General features: G+C 37.6%; 1 protein-coding gene across 2 annotated transcripts in view; it reads left to right on the top strand.

The window, feature by feature from the left end:
* The window catches only part of itfg1 (integrin alpha FG-GAP repeat containing 1), a 106,331-nt gene that overhangs the window by 76,951 nt on the left and 4,074 nt on the right, over window positions 1-25,306 (top strand). For both annotated transcript variants that reach the window (XM_043244738.1, XM_043244739.1), the window contains exons 13-17: window positions 2,502-2,545; window positions 6,711-6,789; window positions 16,975-17,099; window positions 21,082-21,164; window positions 22,370-22,487. In XM_043244738.1, coding sequence (XP_043100673.1) covers window positions 2,502-2,545; window positions 6,711-6,789; window positions 16,975-17,099; window positions 21,082-21,164; window positions 22,370-22,487 — 449 coding nt within the window. The remainder of the gene's footprint in view (window positions 1-2,501; window positions 2,546-6,710; window positions 6,790-16,974; window positions 17,100-21,081; window positions 21,165-22,369; window positions 22,488-25,306) is intronic.

The following is a 25,306-nucleotide window of genomic DNA, read 5'->3' as shown; positions in this document are numbered from 1 at the left end:
TCCAATTTCACAGCCATCACATCACAGCTATTCCATTGTTGCCGCGAACTCCCGGCAGATTCGCTCGGGCGGATTCTCCCAATGTCCAGGGAACAACAAACTACAGCAACATTTGGATCTGTGCCTTTTGTCACAACAAGAAGGGGAAAAAAATAGTTGAAGTTGTTCAAACACAATCATGTCAGACGTTTTGGGATGAGGCGTTCAGTCGGGGAAACTGTTCATGTAACCTTATAAAGTTATCAAGTTGTCATCGTGACAAATGAACCATCATATGGTTTTAGTCGAATAGTTTTTTTGACCGTCCACTATAACGCTCTGTATTTCCCCTAGGTTTATCATAGATGTCTGATGACGGGCCTGTCGCTGTGGGATTATTTTAATTTCTTTATATTAGAGAGGTTTTCAGGATCTCCAAATAGAGCCTGCGGGAGGAATAGAGACAAACGTCAGGTCTTATCTGTATATGAAGGCTCACGCTAAGCTCTGACAGTAAACAAGCGCATTATTCATGCAGCGAGTTCACAAAATGGCATTTCATTGGGATTAAGTACGTTTAGATTTATACAGTGCTAAACCTTCTGTCTTTTAATGGTTTTATGCTGTACTCTTAGGTGGGCACCGCACAGCGGTACATGCACACACACAAACACACAGACACAGTGGGAGTGTGTCATGACCGCGCATATCATGCTTCAGCTCAGTGCACAAGCCCTGCTGGTAGCTTGTCATTGATAGAGACATTTCCACTATGTGTGCATGTTTCCTTATCCTTTAGTGCGTATGTGCAGGCATGTCAGTTTGTATGTTCAAACTGGTGTTCAATATTAGCCACGTATTCACAAACACTAGCTTGAGTGATTTAAAATGTATCTGACAGCTTCTGGCCACCAGGATGTCTACCACAATGTGGCCTATAATACCTGAAGAAGGTTATCTGTTAGCATTCCTGTTCATCTAGAGGAAAGCTGCTTGGTTGTTGCAGTCGTACCAAATTTTGTGGTCCGTACTGTTATTTGTTTTGTTTGTTTGGGTTTTTTTTTTTTTTTTTTAAGAAATTATTGCTTTTATTCAGCAGGGATGCATAAAATTGATTAAAAGTGACTTTAAAGGCGTTTACCTTGTTATAAAAAAAAATTAATTTCAAATAAGAACCGTTCTGTTGAATTTTCTATTTATCTATTTATCAAAAAATGAAAAAGTGTAATATAGCATCAAAAAAACATTGAGCAAACTGCTTTCAAATAAAGAGTAATAAAATACTTGCATTGCAGAATTGATATCTGTATTTGGATTTATTTAATAAGAATCAAGGATTCAACGTATTTCAAGGAAGAAAAATGTAAAAATATTTTTTTTCCATGATATATTTGACCATTGGGGGCGGGGATCATTACAATCATTCCAGAATGAAAATTTAATTAAAACATCTAGCCAGTAAATAACATTAATTTGTGTTTCAATAATTGTTTCTCATGAAACAGAATTTTTTTTTCACCTAGTTTTTGTTGCCCAATTTTTTTTCCTGTTAGCTTTGCTAGAATGCTATGCTGTGTTGGAATTTTCTCTGTCAAACAAAGGGCTGTCAGTCATATTGTCCTGTAGCAAGTTCACTCATCCATGGAGGACTAGGGAAAATGCACTTTATCTCTCTGTTCTCGTTCTTCATGGCATACCTCTCTTTCAAGCACAAAAAATATCTTCAAAAATAAAACAAACTGTTAGACCAGGCATGAATGAAAAATTATTTCAGGCTTCATGTCATACCTCTCTTTCACCCCTCAGTACATTTGCTTTGAAAAGCAAAACCACATATTTGATTTCACAATCCTAATAACTCATGCAGAACATTTGTCTGTCAGACCAAATAAGGAAATCTATACATTTTCAAAGGATGAGAAGTGATTGAAACATTTTCCTAATTTCTTTTTCCATCACAGACTTTCAAAGACACTTTTTCTTTCTTCGTCCTTTCCTTTTCCCTTATATAATTTATGCTGGTGTTCTTCCACCCTGAACTTTCTAATTCGCCGTGTCTGTAAATAGTGCTGCCTGTCACTGCCAGTTTAAGAATCTAATGCTGCGTTTAGATAAAGACAGATGCACAAGTACACAGATGGTTCTTTGTGTGCCACTAATGAGCAATTAATGATTTTTTACTTTCCCTTTCATATGTGCTGTTCTAACGCACACTCAATTTTGGCCTCAAGAGAAGCAGAGAGTCTGGCTCTTATTTCACACCATTAGTGGGAATTTAGTGCACATTTTGCCCAATTCATTTTCTCTAGGCATAATTCCTGGCCAAAGATGTGTGTGGGAGCAGAGTTGCTGTTAAATTGTGTGATATTAGAGGAGGTGAATGTACTGCTGCCCGTGTTTAGCGGAGTGTTGTGAAGTGGATTTGATACGGACACTGCAATCAACTTGTCTTATCTAAGGGCCAGATGTGTGGGACAAAGTTATGATTGTCTTTCTCTGTCTTTATCTCTTTCTCTCTGTAGTGCTCAGTGGCCTGTGCTCCAATGACTGTCCACAAAAAGTCAAGGTGAGTTGTTCTCTCTCTCTCTCTCTCTCTCTCTCTCTCTCTCTCTCTCTCTCTCTCTCTCTCTCTCTCTCTCTCTATCATGCAAGTCGTTCGAGTGGAGTGGGAATGGCATGTGTTTGGCATCACCAGGTCCACATGCAATCTGTTCCTGCAGATTTCAGAAGAATTCAAACGCTCGTCCTTTACTGTGTTCTACACAATGCCTGTCTATTGCTTGTTTGTTGAGTATTTTAGCTTTTATGACCTTTCATGCAGTGTTTTACTCAGCTTTAAGTGAATGAAAATTCAGCTAAATTTGAAATCAGAAAGTACACAGTGAATACAGTTATTGAAAGAGTCTACTTTAAATCAATTTTTTTTTTTTTTTTTTTAGATGAGTCACAAGCAATTGCATTTTAAGTGAAATCTTTGCATGTTGCCCGCCCACTTGTCGATCTATTCCAGTTGGTTCTGAATGAAAATGCAAATTCATTCTTCACCACTAGCTGCCACGTTTGGAGCATTAAAAGCTCACAAACAATGCTTTAAATGATATTGACCAATCACTGGTGTTTGGAAAATTGACTCCTTGAATGAATCTTTTAGGAATCGTTAAATAAAGTAAAAATATTTGCATATTATTAGAAAATGAAACAAATTATTTTTGTATGCCTAAACATAAATCTTTCATAACCCATAATAGGGGCACTTTAATACATTTTATGCATGCTGAAATTCAACGATACAACTGTCAGCTCTGTATTTAGTTTTTTTTTAAATCATCATTTAACACTGAAGACTAGAATAATGACCGCTTTGAAATAAGAGCTATAAATTACATGTTAATATAACCTTGAAATACAAACAATATTAAATTGTAAGAATATTTTAGAATTGTACTGTATTTTTGATCAAATCAATTAAGTGATAATATAATATTACTAGCATTTTGTTTAAAGAAAATTCATGTTAAAAATCTTTTATTGTTCTACATGTTATTTACTAAAGCAATTGCTTTAAAAAAAAATGAATAAAACAAAAGTATCTCTTCAGAAATTGATCAGCCAAACAGGAAAACTCTGCCATTGCTGTTAATTAAAAATGTACGTAGGTATCTCTTATAAATATGAAACCTGATTTTGGTTGTCTGTGAGCTCTGTCTTGTTATCTTCTCTCCTCTGACGTTATTGACTAGCTGTTGAGGTTGGGGACAAGTGTGTCACAAAACTGTTCTCATTCTGATGCGAAGACAAGCTTTTATGTTCTCACTATTCTGCAGCCTCTCCATTTGTCTGTGAGCTCTTCTGTATCTTGTTTCCTTTTCACGTTCCCATTTTCTTCTTTCTTTTCTTTTGTCAGTCCATCATTCACCCTGTCCTACCATTATTGTTTTCTCTTTTTTTTTTCTCTTTTCTCCGTTATGTTAAATTTTATCATGGAGATTTCTGAAATCACATGCTAGTTCACTGAATCACTGAATGCAAATATCGAACAAACTGAATAACTAACAGCCTATTTAGCACATAATCTAAAAATATATGTTTCAGACACAGCTACAAAGCTATAACAGGGAGGTGCGTGTGTGTGTGTGTGTGTTTTAGAGCAGCACCATGCCCTTGGCAGGGTCCCAAAGCATTTCATTACCCTGCTAATACATGAGCGACAAACACACACGCACACACACTCTCAGAGACCTCTGTTCGTTAACTGTCATCCTCCGTAATGATGAGATAATACAGCTTCTACCCAGCCGTTCATCCTCTACTTTAGACACGCACAGACACACACAGGCACACAGATCACGTCGTATGTGTTCTTTAACTTACTAATATGCCGAGTGCAGACAATTTGCCCTGAGGCCAGTGGATAGCAGAGGGCTCTATGATTAAATAAGCGCTCTTTAAGATGGGCCGCACTCCTGTCTCGCAACAAATGGACCTCTGACATACATGTTACACAGTCCCACGCTGAATTAATATTCAGATGAGGAAACAGGGATGTTAGTTGTAGAAGCATGCATTTCAGATGAATTCACGTGTTCTAGATCACAGCCATTTGCATCTGTCCTATTTTTCCAGTATTGCATGATAAACACATCCTGCACATCCTGTCTAATCACAGCCAGTGTAGATCACATACGGTGGGTTTTTTGAAGTTGATGCAAAATTGAAATTCACCTTATTTAAATGCATGTTATAGATCTTACTTCAAATATTTCAAGCATGCACATGTTTCTCTCATTCATTTGCCTTCACTTCCATTACACTGTCACAATATGGGGAAAAAAAAATCTGTTGCTATTCTGTTTTGTCAAAACTTAGTTGCAATGTGGGAGCAGTGGAAAATAGGCTATATAAGGTCTGCTGTCAGGTAATAATGAACTACTTGCTTGAAACAAAGGTTTGTGTTCATGTTTGTGCCCGTGTTTGTGCCTAACTCATTTGGAGCCTCTGATTCATGAAAAAATAAGATGCCTTTTCTATATGTTTCTTGCAATGACCCACTGGAACTTCTGGAGCATTTTGTTTTTTATTTTAGTTTAGAGAAAGTCTTGGTTAGTTCCGTAGGGGTTTGTTCAAATATTTGGCCCGCTGTTGCATTCACTCACGGAGGTGTTTGTTATTCCCAATCCAGTTTTTGTGACGTCTCCGTTTATCTCCTTTTAGCTACTTCTCACCTCTCTGCTGTCTTAGGCATCACTTTGTTTCCTCTGATGCTCTATCTTCCCACGTTTACATGGTTTCTCTGTGTTCTTTGGCTTGTGCAGTCTCATTTTTTTGTCTTTTGCTGTCTGGTCTTTTCATCAGGGAGATCATGGCTTATCCACCTGTCTCTGTATGGTTAATATAGCCCAAGGCCCTCCAGCTGTTTATTATGCTTCAGCCAATCTGCAGAGTTTAATGGAGGTTATTTTTTGCTTTGTAACTGGCATCTGAAGTTGCAGACATTATGTTTGGCAATCATGTCTGGGTCATATTTTGTCTTTATGTGCAGTTTAAGCTTTACTTTTTCAATTCTTCAGGCCTTGTTAGGTGCTCTTCATGCTCTGCCACAAGTAACCTCCATTTCTTTGAGGGTCAGACTAGGTGAGCTGGAATTTTTTAGGTTTAAATTTTATAATTACGAGAAAACAAAATTGCAGGTCCAGAATATATAGTCACACTACCATTCAATGTTTGCAAACAAGTTAGTTCTCAGCATTCTTGGAGGGTGTTTGTCTGAACGTTTTTCATGTGCATCTGACTCTGCCAGGTCATCCTCTCCCTCATTTATGTCAGTCTGGCACTGGATGGCTGAGAGCTTCAGCTCCAGGACTGTCTCACTTCCTGTCAACATTGTCTATTGGCTAGATTCATCAGCAACGGTGGAACATAATTTACAACTAGGGAATCATTTCACCCCTCCCCACCCATAATCATGCCCCACAAATACATCAGTTTAAAAATGTATGCCCACTTGTTCCTGGCATGCTGTTCATTTGCAGTTCCCAGGATTATTGTCTGCACAGAGGAAAGTATCCATAATTGAGAAGCTGGCATGTAGCAGGTCTGCCCCATCTCTCTGGCTCTGAGAGTTGGCCCCCGCATTACTCCTGGATGCTGATAGACATCTCTCGTGCGTCTCAGTATTTGCAGGAGGTTAGAGCTGGGCCTTTGTAACCTCTGGTGATCTGTGTGAACTCGAGACTGAAAACACACACACACACACACTCGCATGCAAGCAGTCAGGGTTAACATAATCACCGTCAGGCCAATATCAGAGGTCAGAGGAACTCCGATGTACTGGATTGTAGCAGTCTGCCAAGAAGCAAAGTCAAATTTGCAGTTTCCCAGGCTGCTAAAATAAGCCTTTTCAAGGAAGATTTTATTGATAAGATCGGATATGTGGCTGAATTACTTCATTTTAGGGCTCTGTGAATTTTCACAGACGATTTCCTGCCATTTCAATAGCAATCAACGTGTTTGGGAGTTTTATGTGAAGGTGAAGGATTTCGCAGCTTGTTTAAGTTGGTTACACGAAGCTGCTTGGTTTGACAGTGATTCATACTTCGTACATCATTTTTTTTTTGGACTGCAAAATTTTACAGAATTTTTTCTCATTTGAGGGCACATTTAGAGATGGTGGTTTTATGTATTTTTTGTTTGTGTATTATATTAGTTGTTAATCACTTCTCTCTGTCCTACAGCCCTTTGGTGTGAACCAGCCTGGCCCGTATGTGATGTACACATCAGTGGACTCGAATGGTTATCTGAAGAACGCGTCTGGTGAGTACATGGAGCAAAGATTAACACTAGATGGGAAAGGCATCACACATATCTCTTTGCCTGCCATATCCTGTTTCAGTAAGGTAAGATAAGTCAACCTCAACATTCTGCAGTCATCTGACTTGACTAGTTTACTGTTTTTTTAGTGATCATACAAAAGTAGACTAGATTTTAAATGAACCAATAAAAAGCATTTTCTTGGCCAAACTCTACTCTGGTGTTAAAATCTGTTTTGGCATGGTGTATCGTGTGAACTGACCTTTTTTCACTCCGAAAATGTTATTTGGTAATGATGATTGCATTTGTTAGTGAGAAATTATAAAGAAAAAAAATATTTATGTTTGAGTTGAAAATACGGAATTGAATAAATGTGTTTCTTGTCTGGGAGCCACATCGCAGTGAAAACTGTGAATGCAGCCAATATTGAGAATTTTCAAACATAGCATGTCATGTTTCATTTTGTCTATTGTCACATCACACATTAAATTTTCCATTGGTGACATGCCTTAAATGTTATTTTCCCTTTTTATAATGAATAAACAAGAAGATCTAGAGCAAACTAGAGAATATGTGACTAGTCACACATCAGTTATGAAGCTGGAATTGTCTTATTTCTCGATTGCTTAGTGTTTTATGTACGAGTGTATTGTGTGTTGTTCGGACCTCAAGGATATCTGATTGACCAAGTTCAAGATGCAGAGACGAATGCCCCCGTTCCACCTTTCTAAGAGCAGATAAGATTAAATTCCTCACGGCATTGACAGAACTCCATCACTTTGGAGTAAATGGCTGTTTTCCTGAAGTCTCTTTTGAAATACATCGCTGACCTTGAGCTCTCAGTGGAAGCATAACATAAACAGAATGATGTTTCTCTCATGTTGTGGTTCTGTGTGTGTGCTTCCACTGGGCCACGTGCATGTCTTCATCTTCTGTGCGGTCCTGTTCTGTTCTGTGTGTGTGTGTGTGTGTGTGTGAGTGTGTGTGTGTGTGGGGACTGTGCTAAAGATCCTCAGCAGAACAAAGAGCTGAATGTGACAGAGCCATTTTAAAGATAAATGACTAAATGGCTAAAAGGACAAAAATTATCCTCAGATAACTGGAAATAATGGATTTTAGGAAACTTGTGTGCTCCATGCTTGTAGAAGAAACTGATATCTTCTTTTTAAAAAATAGGATTATGTCCTGCTTTTAAAAGCCGGACCAGAGTTTCTGAACTTGCCATTGAGTTCTGTCCAGTGAAATTATAGCTCTTCTTCCTCTTTTATTGAGCAATCTCTCACTAGCCAGGAAACCACAAGAATTTCTGTTATCTTAAATATCTGCACTCTCTCATTGTCCACTTTATCTTTGTTCTTTCCTCTCTTATGTGAGGAGAGATTCATAAGTGATAAAAGACACCTCTGTACACAGACAGAGCATTTATAAATGTTTATTGTCATTGTTGAACATTTAAAAAAAAAAAAAAAAAAAAAAGAACTCTCCGAGTTAAATGGTATACGCTGACATAGTAGTCTATAATAAAATGTCACAGTAATAATGTTCTTGATTTGTCGTCTTGTACACCTGCTGAAGCAGAATACAAATGAGCAGAAGTGTTTGGCTGTGTTTGCTTCTTAATAGTCTGAGTATGAAATTGTGTATGAATCTCTGGCATCGCCTGCTGTGTGTCAGGCTTGTTTTGATGTTCAGGTCAGAGGCTAATGTGTTTCACAGAGCTGTTTATGTGTCTGTTAGGAATTAGTTTTGTCTGTCTATCCATCTGTCTTTTGTCCTTTGTGTCTATCTGTCTATCTGCCTGACTTATTTATCAATTCATGTTCATCTGTTGTTACATCTATTTATCCCTAACATTATTTGTGCCGATCACTCTGTCTTTCAGTTGCTCTGTCCATGGTTGTCATTCTGTTTATAATTCTATCTATCCTTTTATCTGTCTAAGATTCTAGCTATCATTCTACTTTTGTAGTTTACGTCTGTCTATTGTTTTGCCTGCTGTTTTTCGTCCATGTGTGGTTTTATGTCTACCTGTCTTGTCTGCCTTTCTGTCTATTGTTCTGTTTATCTTTCTAATGATTCTGTCTGTATCTATCTATCATTCTATTATTCTTTCGCATGTCTATGTATTGTTTTAGGTTTATTTTTTTCTTACATGTCCATCTTTCATTCCGTTTTTTTTATCGTTCAGTTCATGTTTTATTCATTATTCTGTGCACCTTTCACTCCATGTATCTATTGTTCCATCATTCTGTTGTACTACCATTTTATCTTTCTGTCTGTTGTTCTATCCATCATTCTATACATCTGTGGTTCTATCTCGGCCTGTCCCCCACGCACACTTTACCATGTGAAGAGTTGAGGAGTGACAGGGAGCTGATGGCACTCCCACAGAAAACACAGAGGAATAGATAAATAAAAGCAATCACCGTTTCAGCACAGAAAGTGTAAGTAGAGCTTAGTGACACTGTGGCCCGTCGTCCCTCGGCGCTCTGATGCTGAACTTCTAACTACAGTTCTGTGATCAATGTCCTGCTGTAATTGGAGAGATTGTGGCAGGGTTTCTGGGGTCAGCTGAAGGACAGTAATGGGGTGCATGTTGTACGCGGAGTGGAGAACAGGCCAGGTTGTATTAGGGCCCTTATTCCCTCAGGCTCTCATTGGCCAGTAATGAAACACAGCACAGCAAGACTTATTGCACATTTAGACTCGAGCTCAGGACATGGGGACTGCGGTATTTCTGCTGCTGTCTGCACTCGCTCTCCCTCTCTATTTGAGGACAAAGTAAGTAACCTCGGCACCCATGAAGGCAGCATTTGTTCCTGTGCTGTCCGGATAATACTTTAAAATAACTAGAATAACAGTTGCTTTAACTGGATCATTGAAAATAACTCTGCTTGCACTCCCCACAAGAGTTAACTTGCTATTAAATTATCTGAACTGAACCGAGTGAACTAAACCAAACAAATTACACTGTGTTTTCTCAGTAGGCTTAATCGAGGAGCAACCTACAGTTTCTAAGCTAACATCTCTTCCAGCAAGAAATATTCTTCAGACCAATTACAAGTTAATTAGGACTGTGCCTCAAACAACCTGCGACCAATTCATTAGTGTACCAATTAAAAATGCGTTGTGTTCCATCACAAATTAAAATATTTTAATACAAATATATTATGTGTTTTAAATTCGGCATGAACGGCATTTGTATCATTTTGTTATGCGCGAGTGTCGATTTATGCATGAATATTTGTATAGCCTATAGGTAAATGTGCATTTGTAGAGGGCGGGGTGAGGGGCATCCTCTCGAATCATATCAGGAACGATGAGGTACTTCAGAGTGTTTTGTTTTCATGCCTGTATAATTGAGCTGACCCCCGCAGTACTAAGCTAATGAATGAGAGCTGTAAGTAAACAGAGAGAATGTGAGCAGAGAAAGGTGAAGTATGGAGGCAGACTCGAGAGGAGGGAGAGGGGAGGCTGACGCAGAACGAGGAGAGGAAGATGCAGATCAATATGGGGCTTGAGACCGTTCTCATTAATTAGCCAAATGAATGTGCTGTATAATGAACAGCCCCTCTGAATCATCACAGCGAGGGACACACACACAGACACACTCTTACATGTCCTGCACACTCATATTCAGGCACAGATGGAATCTTCTCACTTTTTAGCATTCTCTTCATTGATTTTAAGGAGGAATATCTGCAGTTCTGCAGGCAGACTGATTTTTAAACTAGATCAGATATGTTATACAGAGCTGAGATGTTTTGGTAGCTGTCGTTGACATTTTAATCATTCAAATGAAAAAAAAATTATATAATAAAAAAATTGTATAATGTAGATTTAGGAACACTAAGGACACTATTACACTAGTAATAGATTAAACTCTCTATTACTAAGAATACTTATTAACTAGTTTTTTATTACCATTTATATTACTTATTGGTCGTGTATTATACTTATATAGTACATAGTAATGCCTTATTTAACATGACTACTACAGCAACTAATTTACTATCAATTTTCAGCAAATTAGGAATTAACTGAGGAAGACTCTTTGTGAATATACTAAACGTGCTCCCTAATCTAAAGTGTTACCATTAAAACTTTAATTGCTTGTTTTTATCAAAATAAATGTTTTCTAGCGGCTTTTAATTGAAATTTAAATTAACAACTGCTTCACAAACACTCTATAATGAATGATACATTTAGCTGTGTCTTTATTTAGTCTGAAATGACTGTATTTCTTCTTTTTTTTTTTCCACTTCTAGTTTTGTTTACCAATTCATTTGCATGCTGAAGAAATAATAAAATGACTATGATTTATATATTTTTTTAATTAAGGAATTATTTTTTAAAAATTAATATTATAATTAAGGGCACATCAATAATGATTTTTCAGTTAAACTTTTGTAGTCAAATGTTTCACCTACTCTTCACTTACTCTTTGCTAAATTTTATATTAAATCAAAATAGAAAAAGAAAAAAGGAAGGAAAGAAAAAGAAAGGAAAGGAAAAAAGCAAAATGGGGTTTTTTTTAAGACTTTTAATAATAATTTAATAAGAGAAGAACTTTATGAATTACACAGTTGCATAAAATTATTTGAATTATTCTGTAGGCACAGATCCTGAGTGGGCTTGTTCATTTCCAAATTGACAAGAATCTTTTTATTTGTCTATCACACAAGTCAAATATGTATGTAGTCCTTTCACCATCTTCCTCTCTGTCCTCTGCCTCATTCACGCTCTCATATATGTGCCGTGAAGTGTAGTTTAGCCTGCTGGAGTAAGAGGTACGATTAGTATTGATCAAAGCTTTTGTCCCTTTCTGAATCTCCCAGAGCAAATATAGACCCCCACCCATTCACAAGCCAACAAGATTATCCCCTCTTTCCTGCTGTCTTTTTTTTTTTTTTTTTTTCCAGTGTTTCCTGTGATCAGAAACACTCCGTTTTAAATCACACAGCCTTAAAATAAAAATAAGCACGCTCATTTCAACAACAAGCACATATATCTTCATGATGGGGATCTGTAACATCAGGATCTCTGCTGGTGTTGGCACATCTCTGTTTCTGGTTATTTCTCCAATTCATCAAAATCACGAAGAAAGCACTTTCCCACTCTATCACGTATACTGTATCATCTGCTTCCTCCCCATGAAGAGCGATACAGAGAATGACTGTGATAATGACCTTTGTTGGAACCTCTTTTCTCAGTAATTGATCTGAACGCCTTCTTTTTTCCGCTAGGACAGCTTGAAGTCCTTTCATTATGTTCAGTGCACATATAGAGAGAGAGAGAGACATCTGACCTAATGCAGTTCGTTCTTCTATAATTACCACTCTTGCTGGCTCTCTTTCTGTCTTGCTCGTACAAGATTGAAGATTCAAAGCCGCTCTATTGGTGTGATAAACAGAATTATATGTTGGCCATGCATTAGTAATCATTGCAAATACACACACACACACACACACAATAGAGAAATAAGTGACAAATTCATTTTGCTTATTAACATAGCTTTGAATATCAGATTGAAAGATGTTACACAACTTCCAGCTTTCTGAGGTTTCCCAGTGCAAAAATTATTTACTTGGTCTGCAAATTATTTGTGTTGGTTTCCTATTTTCAATTTTTCTGTTTATGCTGGCTACATGTAACGTGTTTTTAATATCTCTTGGTGGGTTCAGATTTACTGAAGGGTCTTTTTGTCACTTTGTTTTAGGTGAGTTTGGAAGTTAATAAGATTTAATACATTATGTCTTGTAGAAAAGATTTTTTTTTAATCAGTGTTAAAAGTTAAAGAACACTAATATTTTATTAACAGTGTTAAATGTGGTCTTTAGCAAGTTAGATATCCATTTCCATACTATACATCGTCAAAAAAAAAATAATGAAGTGGTTTTTTTTTTTACATAACATTTCATTATTAAATCTAATTTGAACCAAGAAACGTATAGTAAAGCCAGCTGTTTTATACACAGTGATATTGATTTGTATATATGTATTTGTATATATGTAATATCAGTGAGTTAGCAATGTGCTCTTTTTAAAATATGGTTTGCTTGTTTTCATAAACCTTTTTTATAGCTTTTAATTTTAGGGTCATTGCTGGGGAACAATATTTACATATAATGCAAACACAGAGAATGCATTTGATCTGAAAATGTAGTAAGGCCTACACAGACCATTTCTGTTTTTTCCCTCATGCAGTCTGCTTGAAAATACACGTTTTACATCTTTTTGAATTCCTGCCTGCCAAGTCAAAAATATTGTGCTGCGATTGTGCTAAAATATCGATCTATTCTTTCTTTTCAGAAAATCATTCATGTATTCATACTTGTGGCAAGATTGACTACAATTTGACATTGGGCTCTCTGTGAGGTCTGGTTGCAAAAAAACATTTGCAAACATTACGTCTTTTTGAGTCATTCCAGTCGTTCCAGGTTCTTTTTCTTCCCCTCTCTCCGCACTTGATGTCATTCTGGCTTTGAGTGGCCATATTTTGGCTCGGCTGTTTTCTGTGACGGTAGCGTGATAAGATGGGAAATGCTGCTGGGGGCCTCTGGAAGACTCCACTTATCTCCCTCAGAGCAGACACGTGTCGCTACACACAAATCAGTGTCTGGATCAAGCCGCCATTTTGGCTCTGCGGCTCGGCGAGCGGCTGTTCCTCTCTAACCTCTCTAATCCCTCAGGCCCAGGCAGCATCGCCACCATTTGTTCCTTTTATCGCTCCACAAGCGCCCAATCGACAGGGCAAAGAATGGTTTCTATAGCGACGCTAGACCCAAGATCATTTAACAAACAGGTTTGCTTGGGGAGATGATCTCGACTGTTGGGTTTAGGCTAAAAGAGTGTGTTTGTGTGGACACCAGTCTATGTTTGCTTCTAATATGCTGTGTTGTTTTCTTTCAATCTGCTTATGAAGTATGTGTTGTGGCTAGCAGGTCCATTTGTTCACATTAGAGACGGATACAATTGTAAACTATTTCTTCTTTTTTCCTCCTCGCTCTCCAGAGTGCTTTCCACCTGCCCGTTGTTTGTCAGATTGAAGCTATTTTCTCGTTCTCGTTTTCCCTTGCATGCATTAGAGTACATCCTCTGCCGAAATGGTCCTACAATTGTAGTTGGAGAGAATGTGTGCCCTTGCACTTGTGCGGGCTGTGGTTGAGTGAGTGTGTGAGTAGGTGTGTGTGTAGGAGGTGAGCTACAGCTCTATTAGCTTGTCTTGCACCTCGGTTTGTGCTCGTCTAGCTGAATCTGAGTCGTCTTTGTTTTGTGAGATCTGTCGCTTGTGTGGGCTAAAGATGTGTGTGTGCATGTACATTTCCCTACTGCACATACACCAGGGGATGCAGACTGGGGTTCAGGGGCCCTCAGATGGCCACAAAGACGCTGGAGATGGCTTTTCAGAATGTCCTTTAATGCATTTGTTTTTTTGTTTTTGAAATTGTATTGAATGCGAAAAGATCTTGGCAAAAAAATTAATTAAATTAATAAAATATATAATAAATAGATATAATAAGAATGAACTGTGCACCAAATCATCATATTAATAATAATGATTTGTGATGCTGAGGACTAAAATAACAGCTGCTTAAAAGTTCTGTTTTTTTAGCACGGGAATTCATTACATTTAAAAATATATTCAAATAGGAAACAATTAAATTAAATTCTTAATTAATGTATTGTTTAATACTGGATTTGGGTCAAAATGCAGCACTAATGAGCATAACTAATAGAGAAAGTAGAGAAATTAATGGGTAGACGATAATTGTTTTTTTACTGAAAAATTGGTATCACTTTACAGTACGGTTCATTAGTTAACATTGGTTAACAACATGAGTAAACATGAACTAAGAATGAACGATAATAAATTATTTTAATGTTATCTTCAGCATTATTAAAATCACAAGTTACTGCACTTTGAACTAACATAAATAATAAATGTAATAAATGCACTAGTCATTGTTTGTTCGTGTTAGTTTATACATTCACTAATGTTAACAAATGACTCATTCCTGCACAGTGCACACTTCATGAATATATATACTGCCTTTATATTATAGAAAAGAGGATGATTGTTTTTGGGGGTCTTTGACATCAGAATGAAAACTCCATTGTCTATGAAACCTAAGGCATCTGTTTACACTTTATATCTGCTTTTTCATTATTAAGAAATGTCCTTCAATGAAGAAAACCACTGAAGGTCATCTAGGCTTAAAAATCTGAATACAATACACAAAAATGTTCCTTTCCGCAAATGATAAAAGATCAAAAAGCCAACATTAAGATCATTCTTGTTTGGCTTGTTTTGTTTTTTATTAGCTAAGGATCTGTTCCTGGTCATTGAGACCAGCTCTACATTTTCCATCAGTCCGTCTAATTGATCCTTAGATTGGATCCAGAATTCCAGTACTGCTATTATGTGCCAAAGGGAAGTTATTAGGAGACCCTTGTTCTCTGCTTCTCTCTCTCATCTCTTGATGCATAATGGGAAATCAGCTTATACACATCTAATTGTTCTTCTCTTTAATGGCATCATTAAGTCAGACGCATGACACATGAGCAATGGACTGACCTTTCCCTGGTTGGGGACTGTGTGTACTTGCTACAGCGGGACACATATAAAGTGCACCATCAGTTTTAGTTCAAGTGTCCTTTCACCAAAATTAATAAAAATGTGAATTTTACAAACCAATTTTCTCATTATACTGTATCTGTGTGCTTTTCACAGTTCGGGCTACTAAAAATGCAGATGGCACAGTGAGAGAGAGAGGCATGTGTGCTCAGAAGAAAGATTTAGTTTTGTTCGTGTCTGTGTTAAGGTCTGCTCTCGTGTGACTGTGTAGCAGATTGCTCAGTGCTTCCACTGTTCTCGCTTTATACAAAGTCTCTCATTGATGAAAACCCAGGGTCACTGTAGCCAGGGTTAATATTTTTAAATGCTTAATGGATAGTATACTTTAAAATGAAAGTTTTACTTGCTGTCATCATGATTTTAAAGCCCATATGCTTTATTAACCAATGTTAAACTAACGTAAACAATGCATAAATGCATTTATTATGCCATTTATTATTTCATGTTAGTTAATGAAAATACAGGTGTTTATTTCAGCATTTACTAATTAATAATAATTGATTAGTAAACGCTGAAATAAACATCAACTACGATTAATAAATGCTGTAGAAGTATTGTTCGTTCTCAGCTAATGTTGTTAATGTTAACTAGCAATCCTTATTGTAAAGTGCTACAGAAATGAAAGTACTACTATACAGAAGCATTTACTGTAAATGCAGTAATTGTGAAATATTGTTCTAATTTAAAATGTGTTAATTATTTATCTATAAATATATTTAGTATATTTATTCCTGTCTGACACTTTCAAAATGAAGAATACTTATTCAATAAGTGACTATAAATCCAATAAGTGTTATTTTTTTACAGTGGCCCAAAGCAAGTAACCAAAAGCATTATTTTTTTACCTGATGCTGCAGCCACATCAACAGTGTTAAAGACCTTCGACACGTTAGTCAGCAAAACAAATTTTACTTGGTACATCTTTAAATAGATCAGACAAAAAATTAAATAGTAAATGACATTATTTATTCATTTTGTTTCAAACCTTTCTTTTGTGAAACATAAAATAAGTTATTCTGAGTTTTGGTGACCATTAACTTTAATTTAATTAATTTTAATTTTTGTGTGTGTGTGTGTGTGTGTGTGTGTGTGTGTGTCAAGAGAAGATTGAGAAGTATTTCATACCTCTTGACATGAGCATAAGTAAATGATGACAGAATTTCAATTTTTGGTTACCTACCCCTTTAAAGCAGTTGCAACCAGTAAAAAATGTTAGCGTGCAGGTTTCTGCAGTAGTTTGTTGAGGTTGATTTAAAGCTCATCAGGATCTGAGCAAGAGCCCTTCATATGCTGAGATCTCCTATTATAAGAAGCCGTATATAGGGATGACACTAATGGCAGCTATTTCTTCTGTTTTCTCCTCTTTCATCTTCTCCTCCCCCCTCCCTCACCTGTTCATGTCCTGTTTCATACCTTACACTTCCCTCCCCCTCACACTCGCTGTTCTCTGTTCACCTCTCACTCCTCCACCCCCAAACCCACTCTCTCCCTCCTACTCTCCCACCTCACTCGTCCTCTCTCTCTCTCTCTCTCTCTCGCGCGCTCTGCAGCGGGGCAGCTCAGCCAGTCAGCTCATCTCGCGCTCCAGCTGCCCTACACTGTGCTCGGTCTGGGGCGCAGCGCCAACTTCCTGGATCACCTGTTTGTGGGCATCCCCCGGCCCCCTGGAGGGAAGGTACAGACATACCTACTCACACATGCTCACAGACACTCGCCATATGGAGGGAGGAGGGAGGAATCATGGGTAGAAAGGCCCCGGGAGAGGAAGAGCATGCAGATGGCCTGGTTTACTTCTACCTGCTCTTTTTCTGTGTCTGGAAATGAAAACATTGTGTCTGACATACTATATATATATGTGTGTGTGTGTGTGTGTGTGTGTGTGTGTGTGTAACACTTTAGTATAGGAACAGTTCTCACTATTAACTAGTCGCTATAAATTATTATATTTATAAATTGCATATTGTGCATGACTATATTCTAAATCCTTAATCCTACCAATACCTTACTAACTATTAATATTAATTGAGGGAAAGGTTATAGTTAATGGTTTGTAGATAGCATGAATTGGACCTAAAAATAACGTGTAATTATAATATATTTAACGTTTTATATACATTTCTTTTTTATAGATGATTATCAAGATATATAGCCAAAACGGGGCTTTCATCTCGCTATCATTTCAAGGTTTTTAAATTATTGTGGTGGGGTTTTTTTTTTCAACCCTGTCTGGTTGTAGCTGAAGAAGTGCGATTTGAAATCTCTCCCTCCCTCCACTTCCTCTAGAATTCCCTCAGTGCTGCTCATTTAAATTTAAGACGTCAGCTTCCTCTGCTGTCAGTGAGCTAAACAGAGGTCTTTATCAAACAGCGATTAGAATTGCAGATTTGATTTACCAACACACACGAATACATGCACATGCATGCACATTTACAATAACACAAAACTTGCACATGAGTGAGCCTCGCTCACAGTAATTTGCCTTTTTGTGTTTTTAATAAGGCTGTCGATTTAACACATTAATTTAGTACAATTAATTATTTGTAAAGAATAACACAAAAATGGTGTTTAATTACGCCTTCTGACCTACTACATGGCTGTATGCTGCTATAGCCAAAACTCTTCAAACCGCACTTACTGAGAACCGTTCACACAGTTTGTATTGACGAACAGCTAAACGAAGCATAGAACAGAATGAAATCGAAATCGAATAAGGCTCACTTTTTAAAAGTTGAACTGTTTTTAACCTGACGAGGTGTCTTTAAAATTCAGCTCTTATGATGCAAGACTCTGGAAAAACAAGACACAACACAACGGCTGAAAATGTTTGTCTAACGTTTGGAAATATACAATATATAGATTTCTAAAGGTGCTTTAAGCTCGATTTTTGTTCTTCTGCTGTCTTGATTTGAGGGCTTTTTTTTAGCAATTATTGACATATGCAATTAATTGTATATTTAGTATTTTTTTTAATTGACCTAAAGTAGTTTTTTGTTTCCTACAAACGCTGGAGAGAATGAGAGACTTTTCCAGAGAATTTCCTCACAAAGCCTTTGCATATGTGGTTGTTTTTCTGACACAGATGAATGTTTCTGTACAGCATACCTACAGTTCCTGCTGACAGCTCCGGTTTGGGCTCTGAACTCTCTGAGCTCGTGTGGAGCAGGGAAAGCAGCTCAGCCTTCGTTTTCATATCTCTAATCTCTCAACAACATAAGTTACCACATCAGAAGAACATTGTAGAAAAACACATGACTCAGTATTGCAAAATCTGAGTTTCATTTTATGATGTTAAACTTGAAAAATGCGGGTGGCGCTTGGGTAACAGTGTCCTTGTAGCACATTGCATGTTCTAATAACAGTAAACTATGTCTATGTCAAACCCTAATCCTTACTCTAGAGTAAGTACATGTTGTTAATTAATATTACCCAGTACGGTAACACTTTATTTTAAGATGTCCATAATACAGAGTAACTACCTAGTATTAAGTAGTAGCCATTGTACTTGCATAAAACAAAATGTACTTACCATGCAACTAAGTTGTGTAACAGCCTGTACTTACAGTTTACCCATAACGCTAACCCCGTAATAAGTGCTTGTCATTAATTAATAAGTACAGTGTAACAAATGTATTTGTACTTACAGATATGTAATAGGCTCCTACTGTTACACATTTGTAACAGATCAAGTCTGTTACACAGCTACTTATGTAACCAAAAGATTGTCACATATGGGCTTAAATACATGGAATACCTTTCAAATCACATTAATATTACATAATATTGCACAGACATAATATTACACAGGCATAAACTACTTAAAGTATATCAAGATTGAAGAATATGTAACAGTTTGAGTAACAGACTCGAACAGTTACATATTTGTAACAATAGCTGTCTGTTACATCTACATAATTGCAAACTCTAATTACAGGCTGTTCCATAACTTAGTTACATGAAATTAAATGTACTTATCATGTAAGTACAATGGCTACTACTAAGAACCTAATTAGGTAATTTCTCTCTATTATGGCACCTTAAAATAAAGTGTTACCCTAATTATCTATTTTTGCAATTACAATTAAAAAAGGAAATCATATATTAAAGGAAACCAAAATCGGTCAGCACAAGCAAATAAATGGTTGTTTTACCCCACATATTAGGCATTCGCGCTCTTAAATTCCATTATATTATATCATATATTTTTAAATTTGCAATATCCTCCTGCTTTTTTTTTTTTTTTTTTTTTTTTTTAAACGCCCCAATGCGTTCTCTCCGTTGCATAATCGTAAGGCCAGGGCCTGTCGGTTACTGTAACTCTTAAATGTGTGGGCTTGAGCTGCCCTCCCTCTTTAATGCTCAGAGCAGCAGTAGAGGCTCTTTGACTGTAACAAATCTTTGTCTTTCAGTCGGTGCCCACGGTTGACCTCCGCAGTAAGCAGAGCCTCGACACCCCACAGGGAGACCGAATACCACCCCTTTCCTTCCATTTGCAGGCCTCATCCTTACTCACTGAAGACACATGCTAAAAATATCTAGTTCAGACCCCACACTCTTCCTCAACCGTGCATATATTCATGCTCATACCGTAATGTTGAGTTATGATAAATGTGTTGTCGGAAATTAAAATCTGTACCCCTGGAGGATTCCCTCAAAAAGACGGATTTACCGTTTGCTACTAATTGCTGTCGAGAAACAAGTTGAAGAGGGAAAATTACCTTTGTAATTGATAAAGGTACTGTCTTCATAATACATTAAAGCTTCCAGAGATTTCCCTTCCTCTAATGAACTTTTTGCAAATAGCTGGGGGAATAGACGACTGTTGATGCTGCTTCGTGTTTGGAGGCTTATTAGCTGCATGATGCACTGAAAATTATGCCAGTTTCTCCTACTGAAAGACTTATGATTTCAACCCGGACAGAAGAGGCTGTTTTCATTAGCTCTCGTGTGTTGGTTCTTTCAGTGCTTAATTGTTATTAGCATCGCTCTAAGAGCAGAGCAAATATTTGACAAATTAGCAGTTTGGCTGAGTATTTGAAGTGAACATAAACGAGGTTAGTGGCTGAAGGATTTCAATCGGTTGTAGCCAGTTTGAGGTAACAGTGTTGAACTTCACAGATATTTTTAAAACTTGTTTTGTGTAGCTTTGATCACCTGCCTGCAAATGGCTTCCCACCTACTCATCTGCACTTTAAAGTGATGCTGAATCCTCTGATTGGACTCCTCTTTCCTGCTCTCTTTAGTAATAGCACTGAAGCTTCACTTCACACTGAGAATATCTAACTATACCTGAAGTGTAGCTCTCCCTCTAGCTTGTAAAAGTTTAGTTAAACACTCTAAATGTGGGCTAAATTGGTTGACAAGGGAAGTTGGAACATTGTATCAGCAAATATGTGTTTAATGATGACTAAAGATAGACATGTGTTAAACATGCCCTCTTCTCCGTTAAGACCCCTCACTTCAATAATGTCCAATTATTCAATAATAAAATCTCCCGTAAATCCCCCCGTCTTCCACAGAGGCACATCAGCTCTTGCGCATGTTTGCCAAAGGACAGCTGCAGAAATTGAATGTGCTGTAATTTCCATAACGGCAATGGTACTAATATTCTTTGCGCTCGTTCTCTCTCTCTTCCATCTATCATGTTCTTTCTCCTGCAGGACGTGAGGAAACAGGAATGGACCGCTATCATTCCTAACTCCCAGCTCATCGTTATACCGTACCCACAGAATGACCCTCGCAGGTACACACACGCACACACACAGTTTTGTGTTTTATGAGGACTTTCTCTAAACAAAATGTTTTTCTTTTAATGTACATCTTTTACATTCTGTCCTCTAACCAAAAAACTAATACAGAAAACAATCTTGTTTTTACATTTTCAAAAAAAGAAATCATTTTAATAATATAATATGATAATGGTCATAATTTTGACCCCCAAAATTTACTATTCTTGTTGGGGCATTTAGTCCCCACTATGCAGGTTGTACCTTGACCAAACACATACTTAAGATATCTGTATTCAAAATGTAAAATTAACTTTAATTTATGGAAAAAATTGTAAAATAAATAATAAAAAAATAAATTAATTAATTAATATACTAATTACTATTTATTAACCTACAAATTAATGATTATTATTATTTAAAAAAAATGAAATTTACAAAACAAAATTTACATTTTACAACAAATAAAAAAAATTCACCACATTTCTGGGTACACTTTACAAATAGTTCCTTACGTTAACTAATATCAAGTAGAGATGCAAACTCGCAGCCAATTAGAGAGAATAAACTTGAAAGCATAATAAACTTGTTAAAGTAATTAAAAGCGGTTTCACACTTTCACTGCATCCGTCACTAGCCTTAATCAAGACCGTGAGAAGGTATTTCCTCAGGTATTAATATTTAATGTGTTTACCAGCACAGCCAAAATGTATCTTAATGAAGCTGTCCACCAAACTCTATCATAAATATTTGAGCAGATCACTTGATTTCCCGCTATTCCCCACAGACCCCGGTGTTCGGGCTCCTTCAGCTGCTGTTTTGCTATCAAACAATTCGCAATGATAAACAGAGCATCTCTCGTTCCATTCTCTCCAGTAAATGGAGAGCGTTCCACCTCTCTCGCTCTCCGTCTGTTATTTAAAGCGGCTCATCTTGATGTCCTGATGTTTCAGCTTGTCAGAGAATGCGTCAGGACTGATTATATTTAGCTTTCTCTAGGTCTTTGAATCATCGTATTAAAGCTCGCGCATGAAGGTACACAGAGCTAATAAGAGTTTTCTTCAGTGCTGTAAACTCCACATGTCACAGTTTTGATGATCTACACAGGTTTCGCTCCGTGTAATGTCTTCATGTGCTCTCTCAGAGTTTTGAATGATGTTTAAAGTTTTAAAGACGGTGCTCTGAAAAGTTTTCTTTTGTCTTTCTGTCTGTGTTTTTCTAGCTGGAGTGCAAAGCTCTACCTAACCCCCAGTAATATAGTCTTATTGACAGCGATAGCGCTGATTGGCGTCTGCGTCTTTATTCTCGTCATCATCGGGATACTGCACTGGCAGGAGAAGGTGAGAAGGAACATCTCATCCTTTCATTTCCAGCCTCTCTCACTCCTCTGATCTGAGGCCGATTGTACATCACTCATCCTGCTGTGGATCTGCTTGAAACACTCCAGCATCTGCGTTTCCTTCTGCAGTTGAAGGATTGCGGCCTCGCACAGACTCATCCCTCGGTCTTTGTTCCGCACATGTGTGTGTGAAGATCTGAGCAGATGGGTGTGTCTGTGTGTGGCCCTGCCCTCCGGCTCTCTCTGAGGGTGCTCCACACACACTGCTATGCCGCTAATTGCTTTGTTCTGTCCTTTCAGCATATCAAATCTGTTCCTCATTATCCCACACAACATGTCCTCCAGGGTGTTATGTGTGAGTTTGTGCACGTGAACGCCAGAGTTTTGTCTTTGTGTGTGGGAAGGTGATTGTTTGTTTTCTTGTACGCTGTCTTTACCTCTGAATGTGTGAATTTGTTCCTTTTAAACGCTCAGGATGGGTCACAACCGTCAGCTAATCAGCTAGTTGTCCCATGACTGATTTGTGAGGTTGATGAGTTGATCTAAAATTTAATTAGCGTGCCGCGCTGGGCTTTTAGCTGTTAGACCGTCTGCATGGTGTAACTCTTTCAGGATAGTTACAGCCCTACGCATTCAGACATATATTTTTGACTATTGCGTCACATCTCATGCCGTTTTTAAACGCCATTTCAAGTTTGAAATAGTCCAACTTTTAAAGACCACTGCATTCTGTTCTAATTAGTTTTTAAGTGTCTTTGAGTGCAGAAACATCTTATGTAACATTCCCCAAGAAACGCATCCAGTTGGGGTAAACGTGAAACCATCTTTCCAATTAGGCGACTTGTCGTTCAGTTTACTGTTGGTATATATATATTTATTTATAGCTCTAGAATTTCCCAGCTGAAAAATGCATGCATAGCTGGTTTAAGATCAGCCTAGCCAAGTTGCTGTTCAGTTATATTAAGTGGCCTTTACTGATGTATACTTGTATCAAAAAATAATAAGGTGTACTTATTGTGTTGATATTTTATTATACGGGATACGGGTAAAGTTAAGCCTGGAATACACTACAGGATTTTTAGGCCAGATTTTCCCCTCCTGAGAATCGGAGGAAAAATCTTGTTAAGGTCCTCGATTGACCCCGATGTTCGATGTGGATTATTTGGTAATGCGAGCCGTTCACAGATGGAACTGTGCACCTCATGAGCTGTTTGCGCAAAAATCGAGGCCGCTCCGATCACATCAAACATGGTTGATATTTAGGATTTAAACCGGGATGGTGATGACTATGCAGTCATATCAATCCTTTCACAGTAGCCAATGTGTGACCGCAAAACAGCTGCTTTAACGGCTCTGTTGGATAGTAGAGACGTGTAACACAGCTGTCTGGGTGTAGTGTAGTGTAGTCTAATGTATCACAGGTATGTTTTTTAAATATAAGTACAATGTAAAAGCACATACAGTATGTGCACAATAAGTGCATTGTGCCAAATGATTAATTTAAATGTAAGTATGTAATAGTTAAGGGCACATAATATAAAGAGGGACAAAGTTTCCCCGACTGACCGTCACATAAATGGCCAAACCCCCTTTAAAATAGTGGTCCAATGTTATTAATTCCTTGTGTACACTGTACATGTTCTTTGTTCATAATAACTTCTTATATATCCAAATATTAAACACATTTTAACTCTCCATTTTATTACTCTTTTAAAGCTTGTTTGTCTTATTTTGAGCAATTTTAAATACGTTAAGTGACTATAAAATGTGCGCCCTGGCTCCTTGGTTGAGAACCAGTTAAAATCCATCCAAAAGACTAAAAGCTAAAAGACCAGCTAAGATCAGAGACATATTAGGTTGATTTTACCTACATTTTTTTTATGAAAACAATTTATAATTTGTCGTTTTTATTAAGTTGTCACAAAACTAAGAATTTGTTTATGTTGCCCAAAAGGTCCTGTAGAACTACAAATGTATACCACATGATACTTTGACACAGGATGCATGTTAGGAAACATAAAACAACAGAAGTAAATTTTAAAAAAAGATATTTAACAAATATTTGTTAGATAGCAATATTTTTTGTCCCGTACACCTCCACGCTACCACCCAGGTGTGCGCGGGGTGTTCACTGGGACACCTTTTTTTGCCTTTGTATCCTTTTTAAGAGCGAGTGCTTGTGTTCGTGTATTCAAAGGCGTTATGCCGGTCCTGGCGGTGCTCTGAGTGCGCATGTGTGCGAGGAGTGAAGAGCTGTTCTGGTGTTGGCGTCCTCTCAAAGCCATCTGCTGTGGGTGCCTGATTATGCGCGCTGAAAACCATAATTGCTCTCTGCTCAGGGAAGCGCTTCCCACTACACGACCTTCATTGGAGTTGACACTGCATTAAAATAACATGCTGGCTCCATATCTCTCTTTCTCAGCCCTGCAATTATATATTTGACAAAAGGGAAGAGAGAGGCTGAAGAAAGGCCTAGAGAGGGAGTATTTTGGCTCTTTGTCTTGTCTTGATGACTGCTTGATGGAGCATGGGCTTTCCTGATGCACACGTTCAGGTGACGATTAGCTTTGCTCACTTATTCAGCTATTAAAAGGTCAGGAAGCGGGCCGTTTTCCTCCGTCTGTCTAAGAGAAGCTCCGAAGCCTGGTTTTCCTCTGCACAAACCGACGCTGTGAGCTGTGTAGGCTGCAGGTGGTCTATTATCGCATGTTGCTACATTACCAGACTGTAACACATTATCGCTCGCTTTTTCTGCGACTCTCTCCATTTATTGCAGCTTCTCGTGATCCAAATATAGCTCAGCTCCCCAAACATGCCCTG

Source organism: Puntigrus tetrazona, chromosome 7, assembly GCF_018831695.1.
Source record: "Puntigrus tetrazona isolate hp1 chromosome 7, ASM1883169v1, whole genome shotgun sequence".
NCBI lineage: Eukaryota > Metazoa > Chordata > Actinopteri > Cypriniformes > Cyprinidae > Puntigrus > Puntigrus tetrazona.
This window is presented reverse-complemented; position numbering and strand designations above follow the sequence as displayed.